The sequence below is a fragment of the Lissotriton vulgaris genome, chromosome 7, assembly GCF_964263255.1.
Source record: "Lissotriton vulgaris chromosome 7, aLisVul1.2, whole genome shotgun sequence".
Lineage (NCBI taxonomy): Eukaryota > Metazoa > Chordata > Amphibia > Caudata > Salamandridae > Lissotriton > Lissotriton vulgaris.
Window position 1 is genome coordinate 446,235,874 of NC_141695.1, and position 21,085 is coordinate 446,256,958.

At 45.4% G+C, this 21,085-nt stretch overlaps 1 protein-coding gene across 1 annotated transcript in view; it reads right to left on the reverse strand.

The window, feature by feature from the left end:
• Positions 1-17,753: 17,753 nt before the first annotated feature.
• The window catches only part of LOC147701829 (uncharacterized), a 161,665-nt gene continuing 158,333 nt past the window's right edge, over positions 17,754-21,085 (reverse strand). The window contains exon 3 of the mRNA XM_086928712.1: positions 17,754-17,974. Within this exon, the coding sequence (XP_086784838.1) occupies positions 17,830-17,974 (145 nt within the window). The 3' untranslated portion in view covers positions 17,754-17,829. The remainder of the gene's footprint in view (positions 17,975-21,085) is intronic.

A 21,085-nucleotide genomic window follows, 5' to 3' on the forward strand; every position in this document is an offset into this window, starting at 1 on the left:
GCTTTATGCACCGGTGGCATCCGGGGGACTAGCAGTCCCAAATCAGGAACTCTATTACCTAGCGGCACAATTACAATGGGTGGTCGGATGGCTCAGTGGGAAAAGCTTAAATAACACGACCTCTGACACCATGACTCTCTCCCAAACCCAGATCCACACGCTGTTTCTCCCTCTAACCAAGACACCCTGCCCGACGCAAATATACCTAGAGGTGGCCCGCAGGTGTTATGTGCGTAATATGAGACTTATCCGAGCAGTGAAGCCTTGTGCTCCAGCCCTCCCACTGCTGGGTACCCCCAGAGACGGTGCAGTGGTGACGGTGGCCATGCTGGAACGATGGACGCAAGCCATGGTAGACACGATGGCTGACTTATACACAGATGGTGCTCTGCTCCTCTTTGACAGGCAATCTGAGGGCACTGACCTGCCCATGGGGCAATTTCTACTACGTGCATCTCTGATACGCACGTACACGAAGGCATGGGGGACATATCTGAGGAATTACCGACACATTTACTGGTGCAGTATCTACATGTTATGGGAAATGGATCCCATTTGATCCATTGGTTGGCACAGGCGCTATTATTACACACGCATGACACCCTCCAATCGCTGCAAGACAAGTGGGCAACAGACAGAGGAAGGGATTGGACAGATAAGGAATGGACAATGATACTGGAGGGGCCCACTAATGTCCTGTGGAATTCACGCTTTAAGATTATACAATTTTACATATTGCACCGGGCATACTTGTCGAGAGACAAAATGAACCGATACTTCGCGATCGACACTACTGCGTGCCCGCGATGTTCCCTGACAGGTGCGAATATCCTCCACATGCTCTGGACCTGTCCCAGAATACTGCCGTATTGGCATACAGTGACGGCGCTGCTGACAAAAGGAGTTGAAGTAGTGCTACTGCATACATGGGAGGCATGTTTGCTAGGCCTATATAAACGAACGAAGCACAATAAAGTCCCAGCTAGATTCTGGGACCTAGGACTCTCTACAGCCAAAAGACTCCTAACCAAACACTGGAGAAACGGGAATCCGCCACACATCAAGCATTGGCGCACCTCCTTCAATAACTGGGCAGCAGCAGAAAGCACCACCCTGCATAGGGAGGAAACGGCGGGATTAAGGGCATTCCCAATAGCACAGCTCTGGGACGATATCTTGAAGTCTTTTCATCAAGCGTGTATTGACCGGGGAATCACATAAGAGCTCGCTTTATCGAGCACAACATGGAGGGTAAGGGGGAGGAAGAGTGGTGCAAACATAGGAGGGAATTTAATCCCGGACCACGATCACCACATCATAGCTGTGCTACATGACGCTACTGTTATACCACGAACAGATAGCTCTAACCTGACTCAGGCACACAGGACACGATACACATGATCTATATCCCGGAAAAGGTTCTGAGCACGCTACCGCCCCCATGTAATTGCTCCCCCACATAGGTACAGTGACATGCACTATCAGACACGCACGTATGTATTGCCTACTTCCATATTTCTTTGACTTTTTATTGGATTATATATATTTTATTCCCCCCCCTTTTTTTTCTCCTCTTTCCTCTATGTTGGCCTCTTTTGTTCATCACTCTTATATGGTTTCTTCTCTCCCCTCCCCCTCGGTTGATAAAGTTAGTAGTGTTCCGGTGACTTCATACCGGGCACAATAGTTACACTGTTTGGAATACACTCAGTTAAAAATTATCATCCGGTTTTCAGACAGGTTTGCAATACCTACCTCCAAATTTACGGGACCGCCCGGGATGACGAATCTCCTTACTATGATTGGTAGAGGGGTAGAATATCAGCATACACAGAGCTGAAGCATTAAACGACACACTTAGGGGCCACAAACCACTAACATAGCCGATCCAGACGATAGCTCACTCTTAGATACTTTACTGCCACGCCCAACGGGTCCATGCATTGGGGACGAATATCAATAGCTCATTTCCTAGACACCCCCTTCCTCCCTGTTGCAGACCCATTATTCTGTAGAGATGAGAAATGCTTACAGTTATGTAGTATATTTGACTGTTGTTTTACTTCCTGCTTCTTTTATCCTTCTACAATAGTGGTTGTGACATGAAAACAAGGCCCTGTATAATACCATCAATCAATCAATCAATCAATCAATCAGAATAAATTGTAAAGCGCGCTACTCACCCAGAAGGGTCTCAAGGCGCTGGGGGGGGTCCCTTACTGCTTGAAAAGCCAGGTCTTGAGTTGCTTTCTGAAGGAGATGGTCCTGGGTCAGCCGTAGGTGGATGGGGAGGGAGTTCCATGTCTTGGCCGCCAGGTAGAAGAAGGATCTTCCTCCGGCGGTGGCTCTGCGGATGCGTGGTACGGTGGCGAGGGCGAGGCTGGACGATCGCAGCTGGCAGGTGGGCGTGTAGAAAGTGAGGCGGTTGTTGAGGTATTTGGGGCCCAGGTCGTGGCGAGCTTTGTGTGCGTGGGTGAGGAGTCTGAACGTGATCCTCTTGCTGACGGGGAGCCAGTGCAGGTCTCTCAGGTAGGCGGAGATGTGGTTGTGGCGGGGGATGTCCAGGATGAGTCGTGCGGAGGCGTTCTGTATGCGTTGAAGTATTTTCTGTAGTTTGGCAGTGGTACCCGCGTAGAGGGTGTTCCAGTAGTCCATTTGGCTGGTGACGAGTGCCTGGGTGACCGTCTTCCTGGTTTCAATGGGAATCCATCGGAAGATCTTACGGAGCATGCGCAGGGTGTTGAAGCAGGATGACGATACGGCGTTGACTTATCTGGTCATTGCGAGGGCGGAGTCTAGGATGAAGCCCATGTTTCGTTTGTGGTCCGTTGGCTTGGGTGTGGTGCCCAGGGCAGGGGGCCACCAGGAGTTGTTACAGGCGGAAGGGGAAGATCCCAGGATGAGGACTTCCGTCTTGTCTGAGTTCAGCTTCAGGCGGCTGCTCTTCATCCATTCGGCGGCGTCCTTCATTCCCTCGTGTAGGCTGGCTCTGGCGTTGGCCGGGTCGTTGGTGAGGGAGAGGATCAGCTGGGTGTCGTCGGCATATGAGATGATGTTAAGGTTGTGTTGGCGTGCGATGGCTGCGAGGGGGCTCATGTAGACGTTGAAGAGGGTGGGGCTCAGCGAGGATCCTTGAGGTACGCCGCAGATGACTTCGGTGGCCGCGGATCGGAACGGGGGGAGGCGACTCTCTGGGTTCTTCCGGCGAGGAACGAGGTGATCCACTCCAGTGCTTTCCCTTGGATTCCGATGTTGCTGAGGTGCTGTATTAGGTTGCGGTGGCAGACTGTGTCAAATGCTGCAGGGAGGTCCAGGAGGATGAGGGCAGCTGTTTCCCCGTTGTCGAGCAGGGATCTGATGTCGTCGGTGGCTGCGATGAGAGTGGTCTCGGTGCTGAGGTTGGCTCAGAAACCAGACTGAGAGGGGTCGAGGGATCACTTTGTCTCTAGGAAGGCGGTGAGCTGTATGTTGACGGTCTTCTCGATGAATTTGGCAGGAAAAGGGAAGAGCGAGATGGGGTGGAAGTTCTTGAGGTAGGTGGAGTCCGCTGTCGGTTTCTTCAGGAGGGCGCTGAGCTCGGCATGCTTCCAGCTCTCCGGGAAGGTGGCGGTGTTGAAGGAGATGTTGATGATGTTCCGGAGTTGGGGTGCGATGATGGAGCTGGCCTTGTTGAAGACGTGTTGGGGGCAGGGGTCGGTAGGGGATCCGGAGTGGATGGTGTTCATCGTGCGGGTGGTGTCTTCAGTGCTGACCGGGGTCCAGTTGCAGAAGGTGGTGGTGGGGGGTGTTGTTTCGGTGGTTGGGTGCGTGGTTGGTGCGTCGAAGCTGTTGTGTCTGTCGGGGATCTTGCGGTGGAAGAAGGAGGCGAGTGTGTCGCAGAGGACTTGCGAGGGTGTGATGTCGTTGTTTCCCGAGCTGGGGTTGGAGAGCTCTTAGACGATGCTGAAGAGTTCCTTGCTGTTGTGGGTGTTGTTGTCCAGGCGTTCTTTGAATGATGTCCTTTTGGTGGTGCGGATCAGCTGGTGGTGTGTGTGGGTGGCGTTCTTGAGGGCGGTTATGTTTTCTGTGGTCTGGTCATGGCACCAGGCGTTTTCGAGGGTGCAGCAGTTTTTCTTCGATGTTTTGAGTTTGTTGGTGAACCACGAGGCTTTTTTGCTGCCGTGTCTGCTGGGAGGGTTCTTCAGTGGTGCGAGGTTGTCGGCGCAGTTGAAGAGCCACTGTGTGAAGATGCGGGCTGCTTCGTTGGGGTCCGTCGTGTTGGTGGGAGGGTTCTGGCTGAGGGAGGTGGTGAGCTGGTCGGCGGTGATCTTGCTCCAGCTCCTGCGGGGAACCTGTTGCGGGTGGTGGTGGGTCGTGGTTCTCTTGAAGCTGAAGTGGACGCAGCTGTGATCGGTCCAGTGAAGTCCGGTGGAGTGGCTGAAGGCGATGTGCTTGCTGGAGAAGACGGGGTAAAGCGTGTGGCCGGCGTAGTGGGTGGGGGTGTTCACCAGTTGCTCTAGTCCGAGGTTGGCAAGGTTGTCCAGCAGGGTAGTGGTGTTGCCGTCGTTGTTGTTCTCCAGGTGGAAGTTGAGGTGCCCTAGGAGGATGTAGTCAGAGGAGGCGAGGGCGTGCGGGCTGATGAAGTCTGCGATGGCTTCGCTGAATTGTGTGCGTGGTCCTGGGGGTCTGTAGATGAGAGTGCCTCTGAGGGTGGTCTTGGGGTCGGTGTGTATCTGGAAGTGGTGGTGCTCGGCGGCGGTGAGGGTGTCGTCGGAGTTGGTCGTGATGCGGATGGTGCTCCTGTGGATGATGGCGATGCCTCCTCCGGTCTGGTTGATGCGGTCCTTCCGGGTGATCTTGTATCCGTCTGGGATGGCTATGGCGATGTCGGGTGCTGAGGAGGCGTTCATCCATGTTTCCGTGAGGAAGGCGACGTCTGGAGATGTTGAGTCGAGCAGGTTCCAGAGTTCGACTGCGTGTCTGTGGATGGAGCGGGTGTTGAGCAGGATGCACTTGATGTGGTTGTTGTTGGTGCCTGGCCTTTCGGGTGCGGTGATGGTCCGGAGGCAGGTGAACTTGCAGGCTTGGCAGGTGAAGGATCTTTTGGGTGCGTTTCGGTGTGGCTCGGTAGCAGGCGGGGTTCCGGTCGGGTTTGAGTGCGTTGAGGGTGGCGGCGTCGTACGTCCATCGTGCTGGCTGGCATCTTCGGGGCCCAGGGGTCCTGGCGCTGGGCGCGGTTCAGGCACGGACGGGCGCAGACGGGCTTGCCTTTAGCGCGCCTTCGGCGCGCCCGCTACGCGGTCTCCATAAGTGGAAGGGGGAGGAGGGGTCAGCTGGGAGGCCAGGCTGCCAATGGGCATGGGGGGACTGGCCGCAGGGGGGGTCAGTGGCAGGAAAAATCAGCGGGGTTCAGCAGTGGGAAAATTGGTGGCGCGGGGTCAGGGGCTGCTGGCACACGGGGTGCAGGAGAAGGCTGACAGGCTGAGGAGGGGGCTGGCTGGTAGGCTAAGGAGGCGCTGTAGTGGCGGGGAATCGACCTACCCGAGGGTCAAGGGTCGCTCCATTGATGTTTATAGTTACTACTGTACATTGTCAGGATGACCTATTGCTTTTGATTGCTATTTTGACATGTATTGTGACCATACCCTGGAAAACTCAATAAAAGATATCCAAACAAAAAAAATTACTTAAGACACATAATCCTATCTAATCTCAAAGATCCAAGCAGAGCATTGTCTTCATACACCAATAACCTTACTTCAATTTTTCTCTCTACACATTTGCATGAAATTACCTTTCCATAGCCATTTCCTGTTTTACCTATTTAAAGTATGTTGTAACCTGTATTATAATTACCTGGTTAATCTCTGTTACTTTCTTCCTAGCTACTCAACCAGTGTGAATCTGATGCATGGAATGTTGGTGTGAGTCTTGAATGAAATGTTTGGGTGCCTGCATGCCTGAGTGTGTCAGTAGGAGTATAGGTTGAGCAGCAGGCAGACTGCTCCTGGTGGGGCTGCAACTCTACAACTCATCCACTTGTAACTAACTAAAAAAAACGACTTGAAATACATCACGGCTATCTGGAGTCAGTTACTACAGAATTTTGGCGAAGATTTTTGAATGGAAACTACGCGCATTTTAAGTGATCTTACTGAAACAATAAATCTTCAAAGGAAAGCTGCAGAAACTAAGAAGAAACTTCCAGTCTGAAGTACAAGGTGTGCCAACCCCACTAGTGTCTCTTACATCAGACAGCCCCAGCCTGCGCCTTCTTCATTGGCTACAAGGATTGGGTATTCCTGCTACTATGACTGATTGTGTAATCCTGAGCACTTTCTCTGCTCTTCGCCTTTTTTCCTCATGCTGGCCAAACCCAGCACACGCAAGGAGTGCTCACGGACTTATTCCAATGAATAGTGGACAATGATCAACATCAATTGCTGCTCAATACGGGATCATTTGTGGAGTCTACGTGTGGAGTGTTCACCCCACTCTACAACCATCGGTCTTTTCTAGATGGATTTGTTTCAGGAGATTCGCTACACATGATTTACTTGAGTGGATCAATATCTACACTTTCATTTCGGGTGCCTTTTTCAGTGGCGTTATTTCACGTTTGGAAAGTCCGTTTACACACCAGGACACGGATCTGGCATGCAAGTTATTACAGCGTTGTTCATGCTTAATCAGTCTTTCTTGAACAGGCGTGTGCCTTTACACCACGCTGGTGTGTGCTTCAATATTTTTTTTCAACCAGTCTCATCCTTTGGCTGTCAAATTTTGCCACTTAAGCCCTACCAAAAGAACATGGGGTATGTTGAAGACAATCAACGAAATGCTTTAAGTTTTTGTGTGTCGATTTAGATACCGTATATAGATTTCCCAGTTTAGGCCCTTATATAGACAATTCGCATTGCCCATATTTAGGCATAGAAATCCTACCCTTATTTAGGCATTATCTATGCTAACCAAATACAGGCATGGCCACCTACATTCGTCCATCTACGTCATAACAAGTTCTTGGAAAACCAGACTCTTAAGCCTTTATGACTTCCCCTCGCTTGGATTATAGATTTCTCCAAGAACTCATTTATTATGCATGAACATCTATTCCTTAGGGGTTCATTCATGACGTTCCTCTGCCCGACTTTTACGTCAATACTGGCATTCCTAAACACCTTCAAGGTAGAGATATACCTTCACTTGTCATGGCAAACCACGGTTCGGCTGCATACTTGCACGACACGGCAAGTTCGGAAGGAAGTCGAGTCCCCTCCTGATGCACTGACCAGACGCTATCATCCTCCTCGCAGAGAATCCAGATCCGGTGTTTCTGACTGCCCTTGCAGGATGTTAGAGATCGAGACCCAGAAAGAGAATCCAGCTCCAGTGTTTCTGACTCCCCTTGCGGGGTGTTAGAGATCGAGACCCGGAAAGAGAGTCTAACCTCTCATTCTAAGGTATGGAGCTGACTAGAACCTATAGGGACTTTTGGCAAATCTTGTCAACACCAATCTAAACTATAGCCCAACTAGACTATAGACAAAAAGCACCTTCTTCTTACCTCATACTACACTTAGGTTAGGTACACTGGGGTAGAACTAGCTAGGAGCACCAGATGAGTATTCACAATTTAGCCTGTGTTATTTATGTATGTATTTTTATGAATATATGTCGTAGCTACAAACCATGCTATTGCAGTATTATTTTATCTAACTGCTAACACTGTACGCATTATACTTCCCATTCTGTCTTACGATTGTAGCAGTTCATATCTCTTGCACGAGAAATAAGACTGTTCAATAAACCCTTTTTATTGAAACACCTGTCTACCTATTTCTGTGTAAACTCTGTATAAACGAAGCAGGCACGATTGACTGAGTGAAACTGTTATCTATTGTTTCCACGATTCTGAGACTGTTCCGATTCTAAGGGAAACAAAATGTTCATGTTTATGCGGTTGTCATAAACTAATCCCTTCTTGTTTATTCGAGAAGTTTCTAGTGACCTCTGAGTTAGCTGGCACTAAGCATGGGCGGAAAATCCGTTTCGCTCGCGGATTTTCGGTAAATTCGCAATCCGCGAGATTTGCGAATCTCCCGCAAAATCCGCAAATCCGCGAGCAGCGGATTTTGCTCGCACTGTTCGCACTGTTCGCGTGAGTTCGCGCCCCGCGAATAAGTGCAAAATTGCAGAAATACGATCTTAGCAAAACTGAAACTACTTACCAGGTTCAAAAGTTCAGGCTCATCATTAGTAGCCATTTCCTGTAGTGCTTCCTGAGGGGCCCCTCCAGAGTTCAGTTGCCAGTTGAAACTATTATGTGACCCTGCTCTGAACCTCAGAATAGTTACACATATGCCACAAAGGTCCTGAATTACAGCTAAGGGAGACAACCAGGAGCCAGGCTGGAAGTTCAAATCCATTAATCAGCCCCTAATTCATTATTGTCAGTTGGGGCAGGGCAGGTGTTGTAACTAATTTTGCAACAATGAAAGCACTTAGCAAGTGCAAAAGATCACTAATCAGGAAGCACTAAGGAAGCAGGTGCCAGCTAAAAAAATATTCTGTGACACATTAATCAGCCCCAAATTAATTCAGGTCACTTGAGGCAGGGAAGGTGTGCTTGCGTTGCCACAATAATGTACACTGACTGGACAACCAGAGGGTGCTGTGATGAAACAGAGGGTGGCATGGGTGGGCCAGAGGGTGGCATGAGTAGTCAGAGAGTGGCAGTGGTGACAGAGAGTGGCAGTGATGAAGAGGAGTGTCCCAAACAGGCTGGACACGTAGAAACAACAAGTTCGCGAAACTTGCGACCGACAGGTAAGTTCGCAATTTGCGACATTGTACAAAACCCTCGCGAACTGGCAGAAACCCGCGCAAACACACAAAAAAAAATTCCGCAAATTCGCGAGAATTCGCGGATTTTGCGGATTGCGAGTTCGCAAATCCGCAAAATTCGCGAACGCGAGATTCGCAAAATTCGCCCATGCTTAGCTGGCACACACAAGTAATTAAGTTTAATGTACTTGATACAGACATACTGACGTCAGTCCTATGTCAAAACTATAGTGTATATTATTCCAATGCGCCACAATTGTGTGCGGTGTGAGTCCGGTATCTCGAGATACCGGACTCACATCGCACACAAGTGTAGCGGCCTGGGATTACTCGCCGGACGGATTGAATCCTACACACTGCATTCTCCAGGAAAAAAACAGCCTGAAACCGATGCAGTGATCGGGGCTCCGACCCTGCACCTCTAAATTCGTAATCTGAACTTCTGCAGTGGATGTTCACACTGGTCCCTTGACCACGCTGAGACGTTCCTTGATGCCATTCACTTCGCATATGACCCTCTCACCCACCTGATCCGAGCTTCAGCATTCACAATCTTGGTCACCCGGTCCTGATGATGATCCTGATTTGCTAGGATCGAAACGCCGTCAACCATTGTTACCAGAGCAATTTGTTGTGCACATTCATCGTTGGTTTAACAAAACATTCCAGAAACCTTGATTAATTGCCCTGAAGTTCTTGTGTTGAACCAACAACTTTGTATATATAATAGCAGCCCGTCCCGACCTTGTCCGGGAGCATTCAGGCTTCCCCTACCCCCGCCTGCCCTGACATTGGCAAGCAGCCCGTACCCCGCCCGCCCTGTCCCCCGCCTGCCCCGACATTGCCTTTCCTCAGCCGATCTGTTTTCCCTCCTGGCCCAACCCCCGCCTGGCCTGAGTCAATGGAGGTTGGACAGTACTGCCTGCAAAATGTTCCACCCGTCACCTTGTTAGTCCCCGACACCCGCCTGCCCCAACCCCCGCCTGTCTCCACATTGACTTTCCTCAGCCGATCTGTGTTGTTGTAACTCCACGTCCCCCACCTGGCCCGACACCCGCCTGCCTCGACATTGTCCCCGGAGCCTTACCTCAGCCGCCGCTCCTCAGTTCACCGCTCCTCGCCACTTTGCTCCTCACCGCCTGTCTGCCGCCGCTCCTACTCCGCGGCATGTCCGCCTCTCCGCTGCTCGCACCACCGCTGGACTGTCCCCTGCTCCTCAGGTCACCGCTCCCCCCGCGCCATGTCCGCCACTCCTCGGACGCCGCTCCTTCCAGTGCTCCTGACGTGAGCATGCACGTCGCGGCCGGCGCTACTTTGGAGGGACTACTTTTTTTTTAATATAAATTTTGTAAATAACGTTTATTTTTAAATTTATATAGCCTATTTCCTTCTGCTTGCCCTAACGTTTTCAAACATGTATTGGGTGTTTGGATTGGTGGTGTATTTTTCGAGTTTACCTGGCTCAAAGGACACAGTTCTCTCTTTATAATAGTAGTATAGATTTATGCCACTTTCCGTACCTCGCGCCTAGCACTGTGTTCTTCACTTGTCACTTGCGCCGTCACCTTCGTTACGAAAAAAGGGGGTTGACCCAATAAAGTCAAAGGACCTGGGTATCGAGTAACTAGGGAAGCTACGGAGCTTGGGTGTGCTTCCGCATTCCATAACGCGAAGCCGGACCGGCGAGTCGGTTAGCGTTTTGAGAGAGGAATAATTCTAACACGCCCTGGATAGGGCATTTAGGTAGGTTTTTTCACGATTTAATAGCCCTCAACCAACATATGCTCGATCTTGCATTAATTGCTGTGTCAGAAACTTCGTTCTCTCATAGAGACTTTTTATCGCTCTCTTTTAGCAATCTATTTTGATTTTCCATTGGCGAGCGTCCCGAAAATTATTGGTGGGTGAGTACGACCCCATCCTGCCCTCATGCTGATTTATGAGACATGTTATGGTTTATTTGTGCTCGTGACACGTTAGGTTTTACTTGTGTTTGTGAGATGTGGGCATTTGATGATTTTAACACGCCTACAGCCCAAATTAACACTGTGGCCTAGTGATTTCTCCTTATATGTACAACTGCCCTAATTCCTAGGTAAATGACGTTTTTCAAGAGGGAGATTTCTTATCCATGTGTAGGATAATATTAATTACGCAGTGAGCTATGAGTAGCACTAATGGCTACCTTCTTCCTTTATTTACAGTGTCAATTGTGAATACAAAAATACTTGGGGTGCGGACAAAACGTCGCACTTTTGATGATGCACCACATAAGGGTGAGTGCAACTGCATGCCCTTCATGATATGAACCGTATCGTTTGATATATTTTAGAGATACTTAGCCCATTTTTCATTTACTATTACAGGTGCCCAATGTAAATGGTTTTTAACCTGCGTGCACTTTGAAAGACCTTTTGCGCCCCCTCCCCAGTTCCCGTCCTGATGAAGACCCTGTGTTGAGGAATTGAACCACCCGGTTTATGGTTGGGTCGAAACGTCGACATTCTCCTGTGGAAGCCTGCACCTATTAGTCTTTGCCCCCTTTCCTCTCCATTTCCCTCCCTCCCAAATCCCATTGCCAACTGTGCAAATTAAGGATAACGGAGGCGGTGTTCAAAAAAGTACAAGCTAGTAAAAAAGATTTTTTTGCAAGCTTTCTCTAGGGCAGGCTCATTCATTTTTTGTATGTAAATAATCTATACTCTGTTTCTCTGATCTCTTTGATCAATCACCTGAGCACACACTTTGACCTTTCTCTGTGCACGCCTCTCTTTTACCTTAGAAACGATTTTTGTTTATTGTTAATGTAAATATTTGTATAAAGATTTGCTAAAAAATTTTCTTCTTTTGAATTGTTTATTAAATAAGATAATCCGATTGGATTCTTGTGAAATTTCTAGTTTCTTGGTGCATTTTTTGTAATAATTTGACAATGTAGGCTAGTATACTTATCTAATCAATTGTACAGATTTATTCAGGAACAAGTTGAAAATTGATCCAACTAAATACAGTAATTGTTTTACATGGTGAATTTTCGTCGAGGACCAATTGTTTATTGTAATGTCACCTTCGTTACGAGCACAACGTGCACTTAGTTCCTTAGGGTTGCCTAAGCATTTATGCTAACAGTGCTGATATAACTGTGATGCATACATTGATTTTTAGATATATGATGCCATGAGCACAAAGAGCAAAATTACTTGGAGTCTCCCACTTTTTCTTGTTGTCCTTCTCGTAATGTCTTGTAGATACATATATATGAACAAATATTGAATCCGGTTGAGATTTTTGTTGCTAGTTTGGATATATTCACCCTGATCTCCACCCTGTCTATGGGTTATACTCCAGTAGCTTTATACTATACTGTAGCACTCTCTATGGAATTTGTTCTTCTACGCTGCCTCAAGCTGCTCTGTGACGCTTTCCAGCGAGGATGTGCCTTAAACCATCCAGCAAGCGTCAACAATGTGTGCCGCCATCTTGGGCTTGGCAGCAGCACTCACCTTGTTTGGTTTTACCCAGTGCCATCCGATTATGTACTGTTTTCTTGGAAGCTGTGCCTGCGCGCAAACACCGGGCCATGCAGTCTTTATCAGTGCTCACAGTCGGAGTGAGCATACTTCATTTGGCTTCACATGTTAAGTCTGCTCAGGGATACATTTTCGAATGAAGGTAGTTTCATAAATTTTCGACTACCTGTTTTCCAATTCAGGCACCTGCATGACCAAAGGTCTCAAGCTGCAAGAGGAGCAAAGTGAGGTATTTCTTCATTGACTTTTATTCCCTAAGTACTGTGGTGCAGACTGATTTATGGGTATAATTTGTGTGTGACCACCAGTTATTTCTAATTCTTTATCATTTTCACACACAAGGAGGTGTTGTTCAATTCTATTGCAAATAAGTTGGAGTCTGCCCATCTTCACATCGGTCATTCAGCATGTTTACAAGAATTTGTAAGAGGCAAGAATAGGAGTTTGCAATATTTAGAGCTTTTATTGGAAACCTTTTCCTCAATAGCTTGTGTTATAGTGATGCCAAGGCGCTTCATGTTTTTTTTCTTTTGTTTTCATCACTTAGAGCAATCACCATCCCATAAGCTGCCTTATAATCAATCTCACATGAAGCTTTAAAATAAAGAATCAAATATCTTTTGGTGAGAATTAAATAGTAAGAACAGAAAAATAAAAAGTGCAGCATCGATTGTTTGTGTTGGTTATTGCACGGACAAGACAGAAGGTCAAGATTAGGGATAAAACCCACGGGGAATGAGAGCATAAATTTCATAGTGTCAGTCCTCAGCCGGAAGAGTAAGCCCCTTACCCAACGGCCAATTGGTTTTAACAGATAACTAGAGACCGCAGGAGGGACGTTCTCAATATACATATATCTGGCGACTGACGTTTTTTACGTTCTGTGACCAGTCTAGCACTTTTATACGATGCATAGAGGGTCCTTTGGAGGGATTTACTACTAATGGTACCAAGGTCTGAGGGATTTAGGAATACAAATTCATGGTTCACACTAGCTAAATTTTTGTGAACCGCAGCCAGCCATGGTATGTCCATCCCCCTGTCGCATTTCAGACACATCTAACATTATCTCTCTGGTAAGTTGAGCCGCAGGGTTTTTCCAGATTCTGAACCAAAATAGGGCTAGGTGAGCCTTAATGTAGTCTTCAATGTATGGCAGATTTAATTCACAGTGACTAGCATATTTAGATGATGAGATGGGTGCACCCAGGATTTTACGACAAAATCTTCTCTCTTCACCCTGGATGCTAGCAGTGTTAGTATGCCCCCCAGACTTCGGCACCGTAGGTTGCAACTGGTACGCATTGGAGTCTGAAGATCTTAATAGTTGTGGGCACCACCTCTATATTGCTTGTCTTAGGAAGCCCAAGTATCGTGTTAATAGAATTTGTGAACTTCCTCCTACAATAGGCCACGTGGTCAGTCCACAACCCGTTAGATGCAAATACCAAACTAAGGTGTGGGAAAGTGTGCGTGCTCTGTAAACAATTAGAATTTAAAACTATAGTTGAGTTAGAATACTTCTTAGACCCACACGCCATTAAAAAAGATTTTTTTAAATTGGTGCATAGATCCATGGCTGCCATAAACTCTACGAAACCATGGACCAAGATGCAGAGAGCTTTTGGGGTATGCCCCATCAGCACTGCGTTGTCAGCATATAAAAATGAGGGCAGTTTATTACAGTTGATAAGTGGGACATCCTGAGTTAGTGTTACCAGAAACTTATTTCAATCGTTGATGTATAAGATAAATAGGAGGAGGGCCAGGACGCAGCCCTGCCTGACCCCCCTACCTACTTTAATGGCTTTGGAGACCTCACCATCCCTACTAATGCGCACTTGTACGTGTAGATCTTTGTGCAAATAAGCTAAAAAAGAAATGATGATTGCTCTAAGTGATGATGAATTAACCTTCTGTGTTGTCTCTTTTTGAAGGCGGTGGTGCGCACCCGTAACTCTATGCGCCCATGCTGAATTAGAGCACTTTATTTCATGTTTTTAACCTGAATTGTCAAATGTCTTTTTAACGAATTGTTTCATTATTAGATTGTGCACTGTATTACTGGAGGTCCAATTTTAATTTTATATGATCCCCTAATTGCTTTTGTTTTTGTACTTTTATGGATATGCATTTTTCATCCGAATAAAGTTTATATTGATTGATCATGTTTTTTCCCAACAATATTTATGTTGATACTGCATATAGAGAAATATTCAACATTTTAATATGCTACACTATGCATTATTAGTAAATTTGTATTACTCTATGGCATGACATGCGGGAGATGTCACTAACCAGCGATGAATTTTGTTGTTTATGGCCATTTTGTCTTCATTCAGCCATGATTCTCCATTGCATTCCTGACTCTAGTTCTTATTTTTGTTTCGATTTTACACGTACAGTATTTACATGTTCTTGTTTATGCTACACAGGATTGTTGTTGGATCTTGTAGTCCCATTCAACACATTTTGGGTGTCAGTGCCATTCAACACAGTTTTCTCGTTTCCACAATTTGTGATGAGTGTTTTTCCCATTTACATAGTTTGTTGTGGGTGTCTGCCCTGTCTACACAGTTTCTAATAGGTACGAGTCCCATGTGTTCTTCTGTTCTGTGCACGTTTCTATCCTCCATACAAGGTTTCTAATTGGTACGTGTCCCAGGTGTTCGATTTTTATGTGCACGTTTCTACCCTCCACATAGGGGTTCTATGTGTTCAATTTTTTCGTTCACTCGAATCTCCTCATAGGGGTTCCAAATGGTTATAGCCCCATGTTGTATGTTGCAAATGGGTTTTAGTCCCATGTTTTCTGTTACTCTGTTTATGTTTCTAACCCCACGCTGGGTAATAATGGGTTTTAGTCCTACGTGTGCCTTTGTTTTGTTCACACTGTGGTACATGTTTACTTCTATATGCTAACGGTGTTAATATCATTCTGGGTTTCACGGTATATATACTTTGGAATATAATTTTCACTGTGTACCACACTCGTGGTTGTCTGCCCCTAGGCCTTTGTGGCTGCATGGTTGGCAGTCACTGTTTCTTTCTTTTCCCTTAACTTATTTTTTTTTGGGGTGTAGATGTTCCTTGTCTCTGGTCCATGTATTCAACTGTCTTTTGGGGAAAGTCAGTTCGGGTGTCCGTCACCCATTTCTAATGTTTCTTTAAAATGTTATAGGAGGATGATGGGTGGGATATATATATATAAAATGTATATTATCTTTCACTCCTCTTCATTGTTTATTTTTCTTCCATGCACTTCTTGTACATCTCTTGTTTATTTTCTATGTATTTTCTTTCCATTTCTCTTGTACTTCAGTCTTAGCCTTCTATCTCCTATTCTGTGGTACTTACTCATGCACATCTCCTGTTTATTTTTTACCTAGCTCACACTTGATTTTCTTGGTATCTTTGCTATGATCCCTTCACGTCTGGGTTCACTTTCTTCTTGCTTTTTCTCTATTGCGTTTCTACTTTTGTTTTGTGGAAGAAGGGCAGGTATGTTGTACCTGTATTATAAATATCTGCTTTCTCTCTGTTACTTCCTCCCATTAGCTGCTCAGCGGGTGTGAATGTGATGCATGGAATGTTGGTGTGAGTGTATTGAATGGAATGTTTGGGTGGCTATATGCTTGAGTGTGCCAGTTGGAGTATGGGCTGATCATTAGGTAGACTGCTCCTGGAGGGGCTGGACCTCTACAACTCATCCACTTGTAAGTAACTCAATAGAACTACTTGAAATACATCACGGCTATCTGGAGTCAGTCAAAGTGAAAGTGTAACAGCTGTATGAGTTCTGAGGAATGGAAATTACTAATACGCGTCTTACTGTAAGATGTGAAGTCGTTATGATCTTTTTGGAATTGCCACTGTTCCTGGAAGATACACTTTGCCTTTACTCTTATTTACAACCCTTTCACTCATATCTACACATGCAATAGTCCCCAAACCTCACATCTTTTCTGTATCTCCTTCATGGAATATTCTGATTGCTCGATTAACTTTGCTTTCTCTATAGCATCTTTCAGCATGGGATTTTCGCTGCCCGTACTCACTCCTGCATGTCCTTGCTTCTACACTGTACTATTATTTGGTTATTAATCAATTCATCTGTCATAACCCCAAACTGATATTTTATCGACAGTTCATATAACCTAGCAACAAACTCATCTACAGCCTCCCCAACATTGAGATAATGAATAGGGCGATGTCTTACTTCGAATATCTTCTTCACTTCTTTATAGGCATCCAGAATTGATTGGACATCTTGTTCCAAAGTCATCAGTCGGTATCTGAATTCACACTGTATTTCTTTTCCAAGTTCATTAAGCAATAATGCTTTCTTTTTGATGGACAAAAAGTCTGGACTATCCATGGATTCTAAATACTTCCCAAACATGTCAACCCACTCTTCCCATTTAATTGGTGGATAGTCTGGCTGTGTCAAAAGTATTGGTGGCAGCATTGTAGCTTAAGATTTGATGTTGAATGCACTGCGTGGAAATTCCTACACTCCAAACCAAATGTATTTGATTGTGATATTTTTAATTATGGTGCAATATAACTATCCGAAAACAAGTACAAGGACCTTCTGGGGATTATTTTTCAGCAAAAGTATTCCTTTATGGGGAAACCGAACAATGTAATAGTGTAAGAATCAGAGGAGGAGAGCAGGCTGGGGACAATACAGTGATAACAGTAGCTTTTAAGTATAAAATAAAGAATAATTTACTGATGTAGATTGGTTTCTGTCTGTGAGTTCCTGTTGCAGTGGTGTGAGCACCGTTGGCCATAGTTAGTGGAGCCGTGTTATGCACTCTGCAGGTGCCCGCGGATTTGCTGTTAGTAGCCTGAGCTTCATGGGAAGTGAGAAGATGAGCTGCATCATGCGCTCATTGGCTTTAAACACAGATGGCAAAGTTTATCTGTGTCAATATATGCACTTCCTTTTCATTTAGAGTCACAGTGAACTAAGTAAAGAGCAAGGAACACACTGAAAACGAGTAGACTTAGTTGGTGATTCCACGATAAAACCACCTGGATCGCTGTGCTGGCTGTAACATCGCCACCAAAATCATGTTGTAACCGCAGGTCTCAAACTTCCAGGAAAAGTGAGCTTTTATTCAGAAAGTGACCCAAGTATGGTCTACCCCTGCCACCTAGAATATTACTGTCTCACAGTAGAATCCCACAACTCAACGCATTAACAAATAAGGAACATATAACATTGTGCCAAGGCATTCTCAGAGCAGTCTCACTGGGTGAAAGGTATAATACGCTGGTTACCTTAATCACTAGAGTCCATACCCACCAATCCTGCTCTTAACTCCCTTGCACCACCATGTTATCCAACTATTTAACAATAAAGGATTTTTTAAAGTAACAGGAGATTAGTGCAACTTAGATAAATGTCTTTTTATTGAATTTTGTAAATTGTACAATAAGAATACAGCATTTTTTCAAAATGATTCTACAAGTGTGAATATCCATAATGGAAAGTGTTGCGGATGACGGTTATGGCACAGGCCGGCAGATTCATACGGTTGTTGTTTCCCAGCATCCCCCAGCACCATCTCGTCAGCTGGCTGTACGCCGTGAAGCGGAACATCCAGGGGCTAGAAGCAGAAGCAAAAGGAATTTAGGGTTTCTCACATTGAAGTCCTGAGTATGTGCGTTTACATGATTAAGGTGGGGTGTAAGATGCTGAAAAGGTTTTAAGATAGGTATCAATCAACATGGACACAAAAGCTCCACATCCAAAGACATTTTTCACACCACCCAACAACAGCATGTTTAATAGAACACTGATGATACACTCAACACAGCCTGATTATGCAACTGTTTATTAAGGCATCCAAAAGCCCTTTCTATGATCACCTACTATTCATACACATTTACTGTGCAAGTACACCGGTACATACCGAAGAAATATGTAAGTAATTTGATACAGCCCACAAGTCTCCCCCACCAAAAGCTCACAGCTTATTACAACTGACTTTCTCACCCTACTGCCCACAAGCCCACAAATCTTCAAAAAGCCAAATCTGACTCTGATCTGAAATGTGAATATTTAGAAAATCATAACTATGTCATCCGAAAGGCGTTTCAATGCCAGACTAATGGCAATTTTTGATCTAAACAAATGCTAATTCCTCTTTAGCCAGTAAGCCCTTCAGTTAAGCAAGTTGCATTCTTAGACTCAAAAATCCAAGCATGCAAAGTTCTGTTAGTTAAGCCCTGTGTCTGAGGGTGTAATAGATTACATGTTTTTTTTGGGCAGATATAACTGCGGATGTGTCTCCCAATTCTGCGCAAGTTCACATTATATTTCATAGAGAAGTTATAAATAGGATGGATTTTCATAAGCGTACTATCTAACTTTTATATATGAGATAAAGTAACCAATGTGGTACATCATAATTGCAAATCACCTCGGAGTTGCATGACCATATAGAGGAACGAAGGCCGAGTTCCTTTTTAAGCATGTGGAACTCCAAAGTGACTTGTAATATCCTTATCATCCCACATAATATATGGTCACACCATCACCTTTACATCATACCACTTAAATCCTTGGTGTGCAGCTCTTTCATATGAAAGGGAGAGGGTGTTTGCAAATATGAAGAATAAAAATAGAATCTCTATTGAGAAAATTAACATAAAGAATCAGCTAAATACAAGTCAGTTTAAAAAAAACTGCATTAGCTCGGAATGTGTAGAAACATGCAGAAAGATTCTACATTTTCTATAGTGCAAAAAATATTCATTTTGCCATAAATATCTCCTTTTTACTGGTCACTGTAAGCTAGAAAAATAGAACAGAAGAAAAAATAGTAACATTTCATTTTTGTTTAAATAGCTGCTTGAATGATTCTCTGTGGCCTGACTTGCCTTTCCCCTAGGCTGCCAGCTCTGGCAGCAGACATCATGACACCAGAGCTTAAAAGTAATAAGCTAATGTAATAATACTGCACTTGGTCATTTCCAAACTTTAAAGAAAAAAGAACAAAGTTATTTATAACAGTTAATTCAAAAAGAAAGGAACAAATTACAAGATTTAAAAAAAGGCTTAATACCTTCTACAGCCTTACAAATGTTGGTAGTCATGTATGAACATCTAGCATAATTCAAGATAATATGATATGATCTTTTGCTTACAAAATTTAAATGGTAACAAAACAATATCCATTTTATGAACCAATCTTTTTATTGAAAAGGAAGAAAAATTTGCGAAACACATCTATCTGCCTACATCCATAGGCCGGCAGAGCGAGCATGATGCGGACTTACACAGCGTTCACGCCACAACCCGGAGGCCGGCCGCGTATATCTATAACTAACAGGCTACCAGAAGCGTCTTCCATTTTCTGACAAGTAAAACAAGAAAATTCACAAAAGAATATATCAATCAGGAACCAAGAAGATAACAAACCCTTCCCCCCATAGCCCCTCACACTCCCCCCACCCCCCTGCACCGGTTAAACTTCCTAGACTATATTAAGCATCAACACTCAGCTTGGTATGTACCCCCTCTTCACACCACTCGGTGAGCGTCCACTGATGATCACTCCATTGGTAGAAGGCGTAGTACTTGCAGAAACTTCGGGCATGTAACTTCCCTCATATCTTGTGACAGTAAACTCACAAAAGGCTCCCACAAAGTTGCAAAGTCTCTCCCCTTCCTTTCCACCCCAAGAGATAGATGCTCCATGGCTAAAAGGCTCAATAAATGATGGAACCAGGCTAGGAGCTCTGGGACTGCCACGGAGCCCCATTGTGCTAGGTTGACCTGCCTGGCTGCCAACAGTACTAGTGCTATTTGTCTACCTCTGAGAGATGTCAGTGGGAAAGTCTTAGGATGTGAGAGGCCAAGGAGAGTATACTCCAGAGCGCGCGGCAGTGAGATGCCAAATGCTGCATCTATGTTATCTAAGACCTCACCCCAATATCTTTGTAATTTCAGGCAATGCCAAAGTAAGTACACAAGAGTACCAGCCATTGCGCACCCCTGCCAGCATTGGTCTGTCTTGCTTTTATCCCATCTATGTATTCGCGCAGGTGTGTAGTACCAATGAGAGAGAATCTTAAAGGTGGATTCAGCCCCCGCTACGCTATTTGCGGTGTGATGTGCTCGGTATAGGATACGTTCCCATTCTTTGGAAGTGAGTGGTCTACCTAATTCTGTTTCCCACAAACTTGTGCCTTTGTACGACACCCATTCGGCCCCCGCAAAAGCATGGTATATAACTCAGATATGAGGCGACGATCATCCTCCTTACGCACAAGCCATTTCTCAACTGACGTAAGCAATCTCGACATTTGCGCGTAATTAGCAGGGCTCGTGACCCAATGTGTTAGTTGGTGGTAGGAATATGCATCAGCGGCAGGTAAATCATAACATTGCCTATGCTGGGGAAATGGTATCAATACCTGTAGATCGAAAAGGGACCCTACGCGCTTGCAGCCCTGCTCTCACCAACACTGGAATATCTTTGAGTTCTGACCCTGGGGGTTATCCACAATGGGGGTCATTGGCGAGGGAAAAGAGGTCCAGCCCCTCTTTACTGCCACTCTACCCCAGACCCTGAGCGTAGGCGCTGTAACCGATGAAGAGCACAAGCCCCAGTTCTCTCCAGATGTTTTTACCCGCCACAGACTGGTCCATAAAGTACCAGTGCTTCCCTGATAACGTCTTATTCCATTCAACTATATATCTGAGACATGCG